General features: G+C 70.2%; 1 protein-coding gene across 1 annotated transcript; it reads left to right on the forward strand.

Moving 5' to 3' along the window:
• Positions 1 to 551: 551 nt before the first annotated feature.
• LOC309685111 (host cell factor 1-like) lies at positions 552 to 15,672 on the forward strand. The gene is given in 20 exon segments (XM_082500926.1): positions 552 to 699; positions 907 to 1,067; positions 2,378 to 2,586; positions 2,681 to 2,765; positions 3,248 to 3,354; positions 4,043 to 4,222; positions 6,059 to 6,442; positions 7,687 to 7,850; positions 8,408 to 8,605; positions 8,695 to 8,925; positions 9,941 to 10,045; positions 11,383 to 11,478; positions 11,480 to 11,603; positions 12,494 to 12,636; positions 12,748 to 12,886; positions 12,987 to 12,995; positions 12,998 to 13,212; positions 13,946 to 13,992; positions 13,994 to 14,060; positions 14,062 to 15,672. Coding segments are annotated over 20 exon segments (4,188 nt in total). The 5' UTR covers positions 552 to 654; the 3' UTR covers positions 15,541 to 15,672.
• Positions 15,673 to 17,046: the final 1,374 nt, after the last annotated feature.

A 17,046-nucleotide genomic window follows, 5' to 3' on the forward strand; every position in this document is an offset into this window, starting at 1 on the left:
GGGTGTCCCTAAGGGGGGGGTCCTGGGGGGGGTCTGGGGGTCTCTGTGGGGCCTGCAGTGTCCCTGGGGGGGTCTTGGGGGGGTTTGGGGAGCGGGGGGGGGGTCTGGGGGTCCATACATGGGCTGGGGTGACCCTGGGGGGGTCTCTGGGGGGGTCTGAGGAGCAGAGGGGGCTCGGGGGGGTCAGGGGTGTCCCCGGGAGGGAGTCTCTGGACTTGGGGGTCCCTCTCGCTGCCCACGGGGTGTTGGGGGGTGTTTGCTGTCGTTAGGGGTCCCCAACTTCTCTTGGGGGGTCCCCATGTGCCGGGGGGGGGGCACATCGCCCCACTCCCCCCCCCCATTACACACTGTTGGGGGGATCCCCTCGTGTCCCGGGGGGGGGCCCCCAAATTAACCCTTCCCCTCCCCACAGGGGCCGTGGGGCGCTCCCACCCAACTGACGTCCCCCCAGTTTTGTGTCCGCTCTCCTAACTTTGTCTCCCCTTTCCCCATTTTTGTCTCTTCTCCCCCCATTTTGTGCCCCCCCCCCCCTTCCCCCCCCCCGTCACAGCCACCAACCAGTGGTTCATCCCGGCGGTGCGGGGGGACATCCCCCCCGGCTGCGCCGCCTACGGCTTCGTCTGCGACGGCACGCGCCTCCTCGTTTTCGGGGGCATGGTGGAGTACGGCAAGTACAGCAACGACCTCTACGAGCTCCAGGTACCGGGGGGGGCCCCCAAAACCCCGGGGGGGGGGGGCTCGAAAAAACCCCGGGGGGCCCCAAACCCCGGCAGGTTCGGGGGGAGCAAAGCCCTTTTTCATCACCCGCTGCCGTCCCTTTTCCGCTCTCCGGCGTCTCTCCCGGACTGGGGGGGGCCCTGCGGGACGGGGGGTGCTCCATCTGTGCCCCCCCCTCGCTGTTCGCAGGCCAGCCGGTGGGAGTGGAAGCGGCTGAAGGCGAAAATCCCCAAAAACGGGCCCCCCCCCTGCCCCCGCCTGGGCCACAGCTTCTCCCTGGTGGGCAACAAGTGCTACCTCTTCGGGGGGCTGGCCAACGACAGCGAGGACCCCAAAAACAACATCCCCCGGTACGGGGGGGGCGCGGAACTGCGGCGAGGGGGGGGACACAGCGGGATGTCTTGGGGGGGTCACAGGGACCCCCCGGGTGCCTTTGGGGGGTGTGGGGGGCACCGGGGACAGCGTAGATGTGTTTTGGGGGGCTCACGGGGACCAGGGGGTGTTTCGGGGGGTGTCTGGGTGACACCTCAGGGCTCTGGGTCGGGTTTGGGGGGGGCGCGGGGACCCCCAGGTGCCTTGGGGGGGACACGGGGGTCACTTGGGGGAGCAGAGGTGACACTGAGGACATCCTGGGTCCTTTTTGGGGGGGTCACAGGGGCCCCTGGCTTCCTTGGGGGGGGTCAGGGGTGACACTGGGGACATCTTAGGTGGGTTTGGGGGGGGGGGGGTCACAAAGAATTTTAGGTCACTTGGGTGGATGTGGGGGAGACCCCAAATCTCTGCGTCCTTTGGGGGGACCCCTGGGTGCATTTGGGGGGGGGGGGCCCAGGTGACATTAGGGACCCCTGGGTGCTTTGGGGGGGGGGGCACAGGTGACATTAGGGACCCCTGGGCACTTTGGGGGGGTCTCAGGGACCCCTGGGCACTTTGGGGGGGTCTCAGGTGACATTAGGGACCCCTGGGTGCTTTGGGGGGGTCTCAGGGACCCCTGGGCGCTTTGGGGGGGTCCCAGGTGACATTAGGGACCCCTGGGCGCTTTGGGGGGGTCTCAGGTGACATTAGGGACTTCTGGGCGCTTTGGGGGGGTCTCAGGGACCCCTGGGCGCTTTGGGGGGGTCCCAGGTGACATTAGGGACCCCTGGGCGCTTTGGGGGGGTCTCAGGTGACATTAGGGACTTCTGGGCGCTTTGGGGGGGTCTCAGGGACCCCTGGGCACTTGGGGGCGGTCCCAGCTGACATTAGGGACCCCTGGGTGCTTTGGGGGGGGTCTCAGGTGACATTAGGGACCCCTGGGCGCTTTGGGGGGGTCTCAGGTGACATTAGGGACCCCTGGGCGCTTTGGGGGGGGTCTCAGGCGACATTAGGGACCCCTGGGCGCTTTGGGGGGGGTCTCAGGCGACATTAGGGACCCCTGGGCGCTTTGGGGGGGTCCCAGCTGACATTAGGGACCCCTGGGCGCTCTGGGGGGGTCTCAGGGACCCCTGGGCGCTTTGGGGGGGTCTCGGGCAACATTAGGGACCCCTGGGCGCTTTGGGGGGGGTCTCAGGGACCCCTGGGCGCTTTGGGGGGGTCTGAGGGACCCCTGGTCACTCTGGGGGAGCCCCAGTTCCCCCTGGGTGCCCCGGGGGGGTCTCTCAGCCCGTCCCTTCCCCCCCCCCAGGTACCTGAACGACCTGTACGTGCTGGAGCTGCGCCCGGGCTCGGGGGTGGTGGCGTGGGACATCCCCATCACCTACGGGGTGCTGCCCCCCCCCCGCGAGAGCCACACGGCCGTGGTGTACACGGAGCGGGAGAGCCGCAAGTCGCGCCTGGTCATCTACGGCGGCATGAGCGGCTGCCGCCTGGGCGACCTCTGGACCCTGGACATCGGTGAGCGCCGGCGGGGGGGCTCCTGGGGGGTGGGGAGCGGGTTTCGGGGGGGCCTTTCTCATCGTTTGTGCTCTGGTTTTGGGGGGGGCGGCAGAGACGCTGACCTGGAACAAGCCCAGCCTGAGCGGGGTGGCGCCCCTGCCCCGCAGCCTCCACTCCGCCACCACCATCGGGAATAAGTAAGTTGTGTGTCCCCCCCTCAAAAAAAAAAACCAAACCAAACCCCAACAGTGGGGTTTGGGGGGTTCCCCCCTCCCCGTTTCATCCCCCCGGGGGGGGGGGGGCACTGGGTCCCTCAGTCCCTCGATAATAGTGGGGACACCCCAACACCGTTTCTCTGTGATTGGGGGGGTGTCCAGTTTGTGTCATATAGAGGGGGGGTCTGCTGTGCCCCCCAACACCAATTAAGCCCCCCAACACCAATTAAGCCCCCCCTATACCCATTGAGCCCCCCCCTCACCCATTGAGCCCCCCCCTCACCCATTGAGCCCCCCAACACCTATTAACCCCCCCAGCGCCCATTAACCCCTCCTCCATTCGAGCCATTCCCTTTGTGGTCCCGTTCCGTTCTCTTTTATTATTAAGCCTCTAATTAAACCAAGCGCCCCCCCCAAGCCCCGGGGTGCCCCCCCTGACCCCCCCACCCTGTCCCCCCCCCCAGGATGTACGTGTTCGGGGGGTGGGTGCCGCTGGTGATGGACGACGTGAAGGTGGCGACGCACGAGAAGGAGTGGAAGTGCACCAACACTTTGGCCTGTCTCAACCTGGGTAAGGGACCCCCCCGGGACCCCCCCAGACCCCCGAATCTCTCTCTGAGACCCCCCAAACCTGTCCCTGAGCCCCTCAGGCCCCTCTTGGAGACCCCCCAAACTTCAGCTGTGTCTCTTCAAGACTCCTCAACTTTCTTCTTGAGGCCCCCAAACCCCTCCCGGAGGCCCCCAAACCTCTCCTTGAGGCTCTTGAGCTGCTCAGAGATTTCCAAACTTCCTCTGAAGACCCCCCTCAATCCCTCGCAGAGCCCCCCGAATCCCTCCGGGAGCCCCCCAAACCTCTCCCGGAACCCCTTGAGCCCCCCCAGGTCTCTCTCTGAGTCTTTCAAACCTCTTTTCAAAGCTCTTGAGACCCCCAGAGACCCCCAAATCCCTCTTGGAGACCACCCAAATCCTTCCCAGAGACCCCCAAATCCCTCTTGGAGACCACCCAAATCCTTCCCAGAGCCCCCCAAATCCCTCTTGGAGACCACCCAGATCCTTCCCAGAGCCCCCCAAATCTCTCCTTGAGGCCCCTGAGTCCCCTGGAGCCCCCCAAACCCCTCCTGGAGCCCCCCAAACCCCTCCTGGGCCCTTCCTGGAGCCCCCCACCTCTCCCGACCCCACCAACGTCCCCCCGACCCCCTTATTTCCGCTCTGGCGCTGCCCCGAGTCCCCCCCCCACCCCCGTGCCTGATGCCCCCCAGACTCCATGGCCTGGGAGCCCATCCTGATGGACACGCTGGAGGACAACGTGCCGCGGGCACGGGCCGGCCACTGCGCGGTGGCCATCACCACCCGCCTCTACATCTGGAGCGGCCGCGACGGCTACCGCAAGGCCTGGAACAACCAGGTCTGCTGCAAGGACCTCTGGTACCTGGAGACCGGTGAGTTTGGGGGGGTCCCCGGGCCTCGGGGGGGGTCCCCAGGTCTGTCTTGGGTGGTCTTCAGGTCCACGGGGTGTCCCAGGATGGGGACTGGGGTGTCCCGTGGGATGTTGGGGGTCCCCAGCTCCGTTCTGGGGGTCTGCGGGTCCCTCCCCGAGCCGTGGGGCCCCCCAGGATGGGGTGTTCTGGGGGTCCTCAGCTCTGTCCTGGGGGCTCTCAGGTCCATGGGGTGCCCCGGGAGGGCCATTGGGGGGTCCTGTGGGATCTTGGGGGTCCCCAGGACTGTGCTGGGGGTCTTCAGGTCTATGAGGTGTCCCCAGAACGGAGATTGGGGCGTTCCCCGGTCTGTCCTGGTGTCACGGGGTGCCCCGAGAGAGTTTCATGGCATTTTGGGGGTCTCCAGGTCCACTTTGGGTGTCCCCAGGTCCATCCTGAAGCCACGGGGTGCTCCAGGATGGGGACTGGGGTGTCCTGGGTGTCCCCAACTCCACTTTGGGTGTCCCCAGCTCTGTCCCGGAGCCGTGGGGTGTCCCAGGATGGCACTGGGGCCTCCTGAGGTCCATCCTGGGTGTCCCCAACTCCACTTTGGGTGTCCCCAGCTCCGTCTCGGAGCCGTGGGGTGCCCCGGGATGGCACTGGGATGCCCTGAGGTCCATCCTGGGTGTCCCCAACTCCACTTTGGGTGTCCCCAGCTCCGTCCCAGAGCCGTGGGGTGCCCCGGGATGGCACTGGGATGCCCTGAGGTCCATCCTGGGTGTCCCCAACTCCACTTTGGGTGTCCCCAGCTCCGTCCCAGAGCCGTGGGGTGTCCCAGGATGGCACTGGGGCCTCCTGAGGTCCATCCTGGGTGTCCCCAACTCCACTTTGGGTGTCCCCAGCTCCGTCCCAGAGCCGTGGGGTGCCCCGGGGTGGCACTGGGATGCCCTGAGGTCCATCCTGGGTGTCCCCAACTCCACTTTGGGTGTCCCCAGCTCTGTCCCGGAGCCGTGGGGTGTCCCAGGATGGCACTGGGGCCTCCTGAGGTCCATCCTGGGTGTCCCCAACTCCACTTTGGGTGTCCCCAGCTCCGTCCCAGAGCCGTGGGGTGCCCCGGGATGGCACTGGGATGCCCTGAGGTCCATCCTGGGTGTCCCCAACTCCACTTTGGGTGTCCCCAGCTCCGTCCCGGAGCCGTGGGGTGTCCCGGGGTGGCACTGGGATGTCCTGAGGTCCATTCTGGGTGTCCCCAACTCCACTTTGGGTGTCCCCAGCTCCGTCCCGGAGCCGTGGGGTGCCTCGGGATGGCACTGGGATGCCCTGAGGTCCATCCTGGGTGTCCCCAACTCCACTTTGGGTGTCCCCAGCTCCGTCCCAGAGCCGTGGGGTGCCCCGGGATGGCACTGGGATGTCCTGAGGTCCATCCTGGGTGTCCCCAACTCCACTTTGGGTGTCCCCAGCTCCGTCCCAGAGCCGTGGGGTGCCCCGGGATGGCACTGGGATGCCCTGAGGTCCATCCTGGGTGTCCCCAACTCCACTTTGGGTGTCCCCAGCTCCGTCCCAGAGCCGTGGGGTGTCCCGGGATGGCACTGGGATGCCCTGAGGTCCATCCTGGGTGTCCCCAACTCCACTTTGGGTGTCCCCAGCCCCATCCTGACGCCGGGGGGTGCCCTGGGATGGCACTGGGATGTCCTGAGGTCCATCCTGGGTGTCCCCAACTCCACTTTGGGTGTCCCCAGCCCCGTCCTGACGCCGGGGGGTGCCCCGGGACAGCACTGGGGTGTCCCACAGGGGCCGAGGACCCCGCAGGCTGTCCCCAGGTCCCCCCCCCACCCCCTCTTTCCCCCTCTTTCCCCCCAGAGCGGCCGCCGGCGCCGGCGCGGGTGCAGCTGGTGCGCGCCAACACCACCTCGCTGGAGGTGAGCTGGGGGCCGGTGCCCACCGCCGACTCCTACCTGCTGCAGCTCCAGAAGTACGAGATCCCCGCCGCCGCCTCCCCGGCCCCCGCCCCCGTCCCCTCCGTCCCCTCCAACCCCCCCAAAAGCCCTGCCCCCGCCGCCGCCGCCCCCGGGCCCCCCCCGGCCCCGCAGGCGCTGGGACCCGTCGGCCTGACCCTGCTGCCGCCCCCGCCCCCGCCGGGACCCCCGGCCCCCGCCGCCCCCGCCCCCGCCGCCCCCCTGCAGGTGCTGCCCGCCGGGCCCCCCGCCGCCCCTCTCAGCGGGGCCACCGCCGCACGCGCCCCCGGTGAGTTTGGGGGGTCTGGGGGGGGGTTGGGGACATCGGGGGGGTTGGGGACATCGGGGGGGGTTGGGGACATTGGGGGGGTTGGGGACATCAGGGGGGTTGAGGACATGGGGGTGTTTGGGGATACGGGGGGATATAGGGGGGTGGGGAGGATGTGGGGACACGGGGGGTTTGGGGACATTGGGGGACATTAGGAGGGATGTGGGGACATGGGGGGGTTTGGGGACACGGGGGGATATGGGGGGGTGGGGAGGATGTGGGGACACGGGGGGTTTGGGGAAAGGGGGGGTTTGGGGACATTGGGGGGACATTAGGAGGGATGTGGGGACATGGGGGGGTTTGGGGACACGGGGGGATACGGGGGGGTGGGGAGGATGTGGGGACATGGGGGTGTTTGGGGACATTGGGGGGACATTAGGAGGGATGTGGGGACATGGGGGTGTTTGGGGATACGGGGGGATATAGGGGGGTGGGGAGGATGTGGGGACACGGAGGGTTTGGGGACATTGGGGGACATTAGGAGGGATGTGGGGACATGGGGGGGTTTGGGGACACGGGGGGATATGGGGGGGTGGGGAGGATGTGGGGACATGGGGGTGTTTGGGGACATCAGGGGGGATATAGGGGGGTGGGGAGGATGTGGGGAAAGGGGGGGTTTGGGGAAAGGGGGGGTTTGGGGACATTGGGGGGACATTAGGAGGGATGTGGGGACATGGGGGGGTTTGGGGATACGGGGGGATATGGGGGGATGGGGAGGATGTGGGGTTTGGGGATAAGGGGGGGTTTGGGGACATTGGGGGGGGTTGGGGACATGGGGGGGACATTAGGAGGGATGTGGGGACATGGGGGGGTTTGGGGACACGGGGGGATATGGGGGGATGGGGAGGATGTGGTGGGGTTTGGGGATAAGGGGGGGTTTGGGGACACGGGGGGGTTGGGGACATGGGGGGACATTAGGAGGGATGTGGGGACAGGGGGGGTTTGGGGACATGAGGGGACACGGGGGGACCCGGGGGATTTGGGGACACAGGATATGTGGGACAGATTTGGGGGCCGTGGGGATGCGGGGGGCCATGAGGACACGGGGGGGGGGGGGGTATGGGGGTGGTGGGGACACAGGGATATGGGGGAGGGGGATTTTGGGGCCGTGGGGAGGAGGGGTTACGCGGGGACGGGGGGTGGGGGGCGGCGGGGGGGTCAGGGTGTGCGCTGACGCCCCCCTGTGTGTGTCCCCCCCCCGTCAGGCGTGCCGGCAGTGCTGAAGGTGACGGGGCCCCCGGCGGCGACGGCGGGGCCCCCCCTGGTGACGGTGCGCTCGGCCGGGCAGCCCGGCAAAGCCCCGGTGACGGTGACGTCCCTGCCCGCCGGCGTGCGCATGGTGGTGCCCAGCCAGAGCCCCCAGGGCACGGTAAGGGGGGGCCGGGGGGGGCGGGGGGACACCGAGGGGTCATATGGGGACACGGAGGAGAAGAGGGGGGGGGACGTGAGGGATATGGGGGGGTACGGGGACGCGGGGGGGAGATGGGGGTGGGAATTGGGGACACAGAGGGGACGTGGGGGCACAGTGGGGGACATGAGGGGGGGAAATCGGGGATATGGGGGGGGTGGGGACACAGGGGGGAGCTGGGGGGGAAACTGGGGACACTGAGGGGACGTGGGGACACAGGGGGGAGCTGGGGGTGGAAATTGGGGACACAGTGGGGACGTGGAGGGACATGGGGGCACGGGGGACCTTTGGGGACATGGGGGGGGGAATGGGGACACTGAGGGGATGTGGGGGGACGTGGGGACATGAGGGTGTCCTGGGGGGACACAGGAAGGGAACTGGGGGTGGAAATAGGGGACACAGAGGGGATTTGGGGACACTGTGGGGGGGTGCGGGGGGGGACGGGGACACGCAGGGAGGGTATGTGCATAAAGGGGGGATGTGGGGCCGCGCGGTGAGCCCCCCCCCATCCCCCCCAGGTGATCGGCAGCAGCCCCCAGATGAGCGGCATGGCGGCGCTGGCAGCGGCGGCCGCCGCCACCCAGAAGATCCCCCCGTCCTCGGCCCCCACCGTGCTCAGCGTCCCCGCCGGGGCCACCATCGTCAAGACGGTGGCCGTCTCCCCCGGCACCACCACGCTGCCGGCCACCGTCAAGGTGGCCTCGTCCCCCGTCATGGTAAGCCGCCGCGCCGGCGTCACCGCCACCGCTGCCACCACCGCCATGGGGGGGTCCAGACGTGCCACCCACGTCCCCTCCCCCCCCAGGTGAGCAACCCGGCCACCCGCATGCTGAAGACGGCGGCGGCGCAGGTGGGGACGGCGGGGACGGCCACCCCCGCCACCAACGCGGCCACGCGCCCCATCATCACCGTCCACAAGTCCGGCACGGTGACGGTGGCCCAGCAGGCGCAGGTCATGACCACCGTGGTGGGCGGCGTCACCAAAACCATCACCCTCGTCAAGAGCCCCATCTCCGTCCCGGGGGGCAGCGCCCTGGTGAGTGGCAGGGCCCCCTCCCCGCAGGGCGTGGGGTGACGCGGCCCCGGGGGGGCCCTGAGCCCACAGACACTGGGGATGGGGGGAGATGGGGGTCCCGGGGGGGCCCTGAGCCCATAAAGACCTGAGTTTGGGGGAGATGGGGGTCCTGGGGGGGCTCGGGAGGGGTCCTGAGCCCACAGACAGTGGGGACTGGGGGAGATGGGGGTCCTGGGGGGGCTCGGGGGGAGCCCTGAGCCCACAGGCACCGGGGATTGGGGGAGATGGGGGTCCCGGGGGGGCTCTGGGGGGGGCCCTGAGCCCACAGACAGTGGGGATTGGGGGAGATGGGGGTCCCAGGGGGGCCCTGAGCGCACAGGCACAGAGGACTGGGGGAGATGGGGGTCCCGGGGGGGCTCGGGGGGGCCCTGAGCCCACAGACACTGGGGATGGGGGGAGATGGGGGTCCCGGGGGGGCCCTGAGCCCATAAAGACCTGAGTTTGGGGGAGATGGGGGTCCTGGGGGGGGCCCTGAGCCCACAGACAGTGGGGACTGGGGGAGATGGGGGTCCCGGGGGGGCTCTGGGGGGGCCCTGAGCCCACAGACAGTGGGGACTGGGGGAGATGGGGGTCCCGGGGGGGCTCTGGGGGGGCCCTGAGCCCACAGACAGTGGGGATTGGGGGAGATGGGGGTCCCGGGGGGGCCCTGAGCCCATAAAGACCTGAGTTTGGGGGAGATGGGGGTCCTGGGGGGGCTCGGGAGGGGCCCTGAGCCCACAGACAGTGGGGACTGGGGGAGATGGGGGTCCCGGGGGGGCTGACTCCATAAACACCCGGGTTTGGGGGAGACGGGGGTTTTGGGGGGGCTCTGAGCCCGTAAACACCTGAGTTTGGGGGTCCCGGGGGGGTCCCTCAACCCCTGGAATACCACAGTTTGGGGGGGGGGCGCTGACCCCCTAAATGCCCCGTTCTGGAGGCATTGGCACTCCCCCCCCCGGCTGGGGGGCGCGGGGCTGACCCCCCCGGGCCCCCCCAGATCTCCAACCTGGGGAAGGTGATGTCGGTGGTGCAGACGAAGCCCGTGCAGACCTCGGCCGTCACCGGGCAGGCCTCCACCGGCCCCGTCACCCAGATCATACAGGTGCCCCCCGCGCCCCCCCCGCGCCCCCCCGCCCCTGGGCACAGACCCCTCGCTCCCCAGGGCCCCCCACCCCCCCCCCTTGGCCCCAGGGCTGTCCCCGAGACCCCTCCTTGGCCCTCACACCCCCCCTTGGCCCCAAGGCTGTCCTTGTTCCTGAGCCCCCTTGGCCCCAAGATCCCCCCCGTGGCCCTGAGGACCCCCCCCTTGTCCCCAGGACCCTCCCAGCCCCCCCCTTTTTCCTGACACCCCCATTGTCCCCAGGATCCCCCCCAGACCCCCCTCATGTCCCTGAGGACCCCTCCTTTGCCCTTGAGACCCCCCTTGTCCCCCCCAGACCCCTCTTGTCCCAAAGACCATCTCTGAGACCCCCCCTTGGCCCCAAGACCCCCCCCGCGTGGCCCTGAGGACCCCTCCCTTGTTCCTGACACCCCCCTTGTCCCCAGGACCCCCCCAGACCCCCCCCGTGTCCCTGAGGACCCCCCCTTTGCCCTTGAGACCCCCCCTTGTCCCCATGCCCCCCCCAGATCCCCCCTTGTCCCCAAGACCATCTCTGAGACCCCCCCTTGTCCCCAAGACCCCCCCCGTGGCCCTGAGGACCCCCCCGTTGCCCCCAGGCCCCCCCAGACCCTCCCCTTGTCCCCAAGACCATCTCTGAGAGACCCCCCCCTTGTCCCAGGACCCCCCAGACCCCCCCTCGTCCCCAAGACCATCTCTGAGAGACCCCCCCCTTGTCCCTGAGACCCCCCCCAGTCCCCAACCCCCCCCGCCCTTGTCCCTGAGCCCCCCCAGCCCCCCCCTTGTCCCTGAGACCCCCCAGACCCCCCTCGTCCCCAAGACCATCTCTGAGAGACCCCCCCCCCTTGTCCCTGAGACCCCCCCCAGTCCCCAACCCCCCCCGCCCTTGTCCCTGAGCCCCCCAACCCCCCCCTTGTCCCTGAGACCCCCCAGACGCCCCCTTGTCCCAAGACCATCTCTGAGACCCCCCCCTTGTCCCCAAGACCCCCCCCCGTGGCCCTGAGGACCCCCCTTTGCCCGTGAGACCCTCCTTGTCCCTAAGACCATCTCTGAGAGACCCCCCCTTGTCCCCAGGACCCCCCAACCCCCCCCTTTGTCCCCATGACCCCCCCAGACCCCCCTCGTCCCCAAGACCATCTCTGAGAGACCCCCCCCCCTTGTCCCTGAGACCCCCCAGTCCCCAACCCCCCCCGGCCCTTATCCCTGAGCCCCCCCAGCCCCTCCCCTTGTCCCCAGGGACCATCCCGAGCCCCCCCCCCCCTTGTCCCTGAGCCCCCCCTCGCCCCCAGACCCCCCCCCCGCTGACCCCCTGCCCCCCCCAGACGAAGGGCCCGCTGCCGGCGGGGACCATCCTGAAGCTGGTGACGTCGGGGGAGGGGAAGCCCACCACCATCCTGACGACGACGCAGGCGGGGGCGGGGGGGGGCCAAGCCCACCATCCTGGGCATCAGCTCCGTCTCCCCCAGCACCACCAAGCCCGGCACCACCACCATCATCAAGACCATCCCCATGTCCGCCATCATCACCCAGGCCGGCGCCACCGGTGCGCGGGGGGCTGGGGGGGGCGCGGGGGGGGGGGATGGGGCTGGGGAGGGGGGAGATGGGGCTGGGGGGGCACAGAGAGGGGGAGATGGGGATGGGGAGGGGGGAAATGGGGCTGGGGGGCACAGAGAGGGGGGAGATGGGGCTGGGGGTCATGGAGGGGGGGAGATGGGGATGGGGAGGGGGGAGATGGGGATGGGGGGGCACAGAGAGGGGGGAAATGGGGCTGGGGAGGGGGGAGATGGGGATGGGGGGGCACAGAGAGGGGGGAGATGGGGCTGGGGGTCATGGAGGGGGGGAGATGGGGATGGGGAGGGGGGAGATGGGGATGGGGGTCATGGAGGGGGGAGATGGGGCTGGGGAGGGGGGAGATGGGGATGGGGGGGCACGGAGAGGGGGGAGATGGGGCTGGGGAGGGGGGAGATGGGGATGGGGGGGCACGGAGAGGGGGGAGATGGGGGAAATGGGGCTGGGGGGGCACGGAGAGGGGGGAGATGGGGCTGGGGGTCATGGAGGGGGGGAGATGGGGATGGGGAGGGGGGAGATGGGGATGGGGGTCATGGAGGGGGGGGAGATGGGGATGGGGGTCATGGAGAGGGGGAGATGGGGCTGGGGGGGCACAGGGAGGGGAATGGGGCTTAGAGGGGGGGGAGATGGGTCTGGGGGGGCACAGAGGGGGAAGATGGGGCTGGGGGGGCACAGAGGGGGGGAAAATGGGGCTGGGGGGCATTGGGGAACTGGGGAGGGGGGAAATGGGGCTCAGAAGGGGAGAAACGGGGCTGGGGGGGGTGTAGGGGGGGCAAAATGGGGGGGGGGGGGATATGGGGAGAACGGGGGGCTCAGAGGCGTAGGGGGGGCCGGGGGGGGTCCCTGACCCACGTGCCCCCCCAGGCGTGACCAGCAGCCCCGGCATCAAGTCGCCCATCACCATCATCACCACCAAAGTGATGACGTCGGGCACCGGCGCCCCCGCCAAGATCATCACCGCCGTCCCCAAACTGGCCACGGGCCACGGCCAGCAGGGGGTCACCCAGGTCTGGGAGGGGGGGGGGGGGCGCCACCCCGGGACCCCCCCGCTGTCCCCCGAGCCCCTCCCCTCCCCCTCACGCCCCCCCCTCTCTCCGTGTGTGTCACCCCCCACTCAGGTGGTCCTTAAGGGCGCCCCGGGGCAGCCGGGCACCATCCTGCGCACCGTCCCCATGGGGGGCGTCCGCCTGGTCACCCCCGTCACCGTCTCCGCCGTCAAACCCACCGTCACCACGCTGGTGGTCAAAGGCACCACGGGTAAGCGGCGCCGCCGTGATGTCACCGCCGCGTCACCGCGCCGCGCCCGGCGGCTTAATTAAAGGCGCGCGTCGTCGTGTCTCCGCTCCCCTCCCCGCAGGTGTGACGACGCTGGGACGGTGACGGGGACGGTGTCCACCAGCCTGGCCGGGGGAGCCGCGGGTGGCCACAGCGCCAGCGCCTCGCTGGCCACCCCCATCACCACGCTGGGCACCATCGCCACGCTCTCCAGCCAGGTCATCAACCCCGCCGCCATCACCGTCTCGGCCGCGCAGACCACCATGACGGCGGCCGGCGGGCTCGGCACCCCCACCATCACCATGCAGGTGAGCGCGGCGGGGCGCGTGGCTACCGACGGGACCCTGTGGGCTACCTAGGGCGGGGGGGGGGGGACAGGGGCAGGACCCTGAGGCTCCTCAGCAGCCCCGGTCCTGTGTTTTGGTGTAGTTGGGGGGGGGGGGCTGGGGGTTTGGGGGTGACAGAGCCACCGGTTTGGGGGGACACGGCTATGGGCCACCAGCAGGACCCTGTGGGCCACCAGTGGGGCCACCAGGAGGGCACACAAGTAGGACCCTGAGGCTCCTCGCGAGCCCTGACCCCGCGTTTTGGCGTAGAGAGGGGGGAACTATGGGTTTGGGGGTGAGAGAGGCAACCAATTTGGGGGGACACAGCCGTGGGCCACCAGCAGGACCCAGTGGGCCACCGATGGGATGCCACAGGCCACCAGTGGGAGCCTGTGGGCCACCCTTGGGGACACGGGCAGCACCCCGGCCCCCCATTTTGGTGTAGGCGGGGGCAGGTATGGGGGGTGACGGAGGCACAGATTGGGAGTGGGACCCCGTGGGCCACCGCTGAGACCCTGTGGGCCACCAGGGACCTGCTGGTGACCAGGGCCACGTGGGGGGGGGGGAATTGGGGCACAGCCGTGGGTCACCCCGCGGGTTCGGGGGGTGGTCCGGATGAGCGGGGGGGTGTAGAGATGAGGGGGTGGGGGGGTCCGTTGGGCGCGTGGCTACCGCTGGCCGCCCGGTGACCCGTGGGGGGGGGGGGGGGCCGCAGCCCGTGTCGCAGCCCACGCAGGTGACGCTGATCACGACGCCCCAGCGGGGAGGCGCAGCCCGTCCACGACCTCCCCGTCTCCATCTTGGCCTCCCCCACCGGCGAGCAGCCGGCGGGCCACCGGCGCCCTCCCCGAGGGGGGCCAGGCCGAGCCCGGGGGGGCCACCGCCGGCACCGTCACCCTCCTCTGCTCCAACCCCCCCTGCGAGACCCACGACACCGGCACCACCAACACCCCCACCACCAGCCTGGTGGCCAACGTGGGCGGCGGGGCGCTCCAGCTGGTCCGCGAGGGCAACGAAACCGCGGCGGCGGTGGTCCGGGGCTGCTCCAACCCCCCCTGCGAGACCCACGACACCGGCACCACCAACACCCCCACCGCCGGCGTCGCCCGCCCCGCCGGGCCCTGTCCCACCCACCAGACGGCGGCCACCGGCACCACCATGACGCCGCGGCTTTGCCGGGAGGGCTCCCGCGGCCACGGGGAGGAGAAGGCGCCGTGCCAAAGCCGCCCGCCGCCCTGGGGGTCCTCCAGCCCCGCCGCGGGGAGTCCGGAGGCGGCGACGAGCCACGGGGCCACCACGGGGGCCAGAACCTGCGGGGACGCCCCCTGCGACGCCCACGAGATGGGGATGGCCACCGCGGCCACCACGGGGACGAGACCCTGCTCCAACCCCCCCTGCGAGACCCACGAGACGGGGACGACCAACACGGCCACCACCACCATGGCCGTGGCCACCAGACCGTGCTCCAACCCTCCTTGTGAGACCCACGAGACGGGGACGACCAACACGGCCACCACCACCATGGCCGTGGCATCGCAGCCATGCTCCGACCCCCCCTGCGAGACCCACGAGACAGGGACCACCTCCACGGCCACCACCACCACGGCCGCGGGGACGAGAGCGTGTTCCAACCCCCCCTGCGAGACCCACGAGACGGGGACGACCAACACGGCCACCACCACCATGGCCGTGGCCACCAGACCCTGCTCCAACCCACCGTGTGAGACGCACGAGACGGGGACGACCAACACGGCCACCACCACCATGGCCGTGGCCACCAGGCCATGTTCTAACCCTCCTTGTGAGACCCACGAGACGGGGACGACCAACACGGCCACCACCACCACGGCCGCGGGGCCACGGCCGTGTCCCAACCCGCCCTGCGAGACGCACGAGACGGGGACGACCACCACGGTGACCACCGCGGCCTCCAGACCCTGCTCCGACGCCCACGAGACGGGGACGACCTCCGCGGTGGCCACCGCCACCACGGCGGCCACCAGCACGGCGTCACCGCGACCGTGCTCCAACCCCCCCTGCGAGACGCACGAGACGGGGACCACCAACACGGCCACCACCACCACGGCCGCCGGCTCCCGCCCCCACCAACCCCACCAGCCGGGGACGGCCACCGCCGTGGTGGCCACCGTGGCCACCGCGTCCCCTCCCTGCTCCAACCCCCCTGCGAGACCCACGAGACGGGGACCACCAACACGGCCACCACGGCCACCGCCGGCAGCAGCGGGGGCCCGCAGCAGGGCTCCCCCCCGTGCCAGACCCACCAGACGGCGGCCACTGCCACCACCATGACGCCGGCCCAGGGGGCCACCGCGCCCCCCGGCCACCTCGCCCCCCCCGGGGCCTGTGCCAACCCCCCCTGCGAGACCCACGAGACCGGGACCACCCACACGGCCACCACCGTCACCGCCAGCATGGGCACCACCCAAGGTGACGCCGCGCGGCGGTTTGGGGGGAATGGGGGCGGTTTGGGGGGGAATGGGGGCGGTTTGGGGGGGAATGGGGCGGTTTGGGGGGAATAGGGGCGGTTTGGGGGGGATGGGGGCGGTTTGGGGGGAATAGGGGCAGTTTGGGGGGGAATGGGGCGGTTTGGGGGGGAATGGGGGGGGAATGGGGCGGTTTGGGGGGAATAGGGGCGGTTTGGGGGGGAATGGGGGGGAGTGGGGCGATTTGGGGGGAATAGGGGTGGTTTGGGGGGGAATAGGGGCAGTTTGGGGGGGGAATAGGGGGGGGAATGGGGGCGGTTTGGGGGGAATAGGGGCGATTTGGGGGGGAATAGGGGCATTTGGGGGGAAAGGGGGGGGAATGGGGTGATTTGGGGGGAATAGGGGCAGTTTGGGGGGAATAGGGGCAGTTTGGGGGGGAATGGGGGGGAATAGGGGCGGTTTGGGGGGAATAGGGGCGGTTTGGGGGGAATGGGGGGGGAATGGGGGATTTGGGGGGAATGGGGGCAGTTTGGGGGGGGAATGGGGCGGTTTGGGGGGGAATGGGGGGGGGAATAGGGGCGGTTTGGGGGGGATGGGGGCGGTTTGGGGGGGGAATAGGGGCAGTTTGGGGGAATGGGGGGGGAATGGGGCGGTTTGGGGGGAGTGGGGGCGGTTTGGGGGGGGAATAGGGGGGGGAATGGGGCGGTTTGGGGGGAATGGGGGCGGTTTGGGGGGAGTGGGGGCGGTTTGGGGGGGAATAGGGGCAGTTTGGGGGGAAAGGGGGGGGAAATGGGGCGGTTTGGGGGGGAATGGGGGCGGTTTGGGGGGAATGGGGGCGGTTTGGGGGGGAATGGGGGGGGAATAGGGGCGGTTTGGGGGGAGTGGGGCGGTTTGGGGGGAATGGGGGCGGTTTGGGGGGGAATGGGGCGGTTTGGGGGGAATAGGGGCGGTTTGGGGGGAATGGGGGCGGTTTGGGGGGGAGTGGGGGCGGTTTGGGGGGGAATGGGGGCGGTTTGGGGGGAATAGGGGCGGTTTGGGGGGAATGGGGCGGTTTGGGGGGAATGGGGGCGGTTTGGGGGGAATGGGGCGGTTTGGGGGGGAGTGGGACGATTTGGGGGGAATGGGGGTGGTTTGGGGGGGGAATGGGGGGGGAATTGGGGCGGTTTGGGGGGAGTGGGGCGGTTTGGGGGGAATAGGGGCGGTTTGGGGGGGAGTGGGGGCGGTTTGGGGGGAATAGGGGCGGTTTTGGGGGGGAGTGGGGTGGTTTGGGGGGGAGTGGGGCGATTTGGGGGGGAATGGGGGCGGTTTGGGGGGGAGTGGGGGGGGAATGGGGCGGTTTGGGGGGGAATAGGGGCGGTTTGGGGGGAATAGG

The sequence above is a fragment of the Vanellus vanellus genome (genome assembly GCF_965231255.1).
Source record: "Vanellus vanellus genome assembly, contig: HAP1_SCAFFOLD_2153, whole genome shotgun sequence".
Taxonomy (NCBI): Eukaryota; Metazoa; Chordata; class Aves; order Charadriiformes; family Charadriidae; genus Vanellus; species Vanellus vanellus.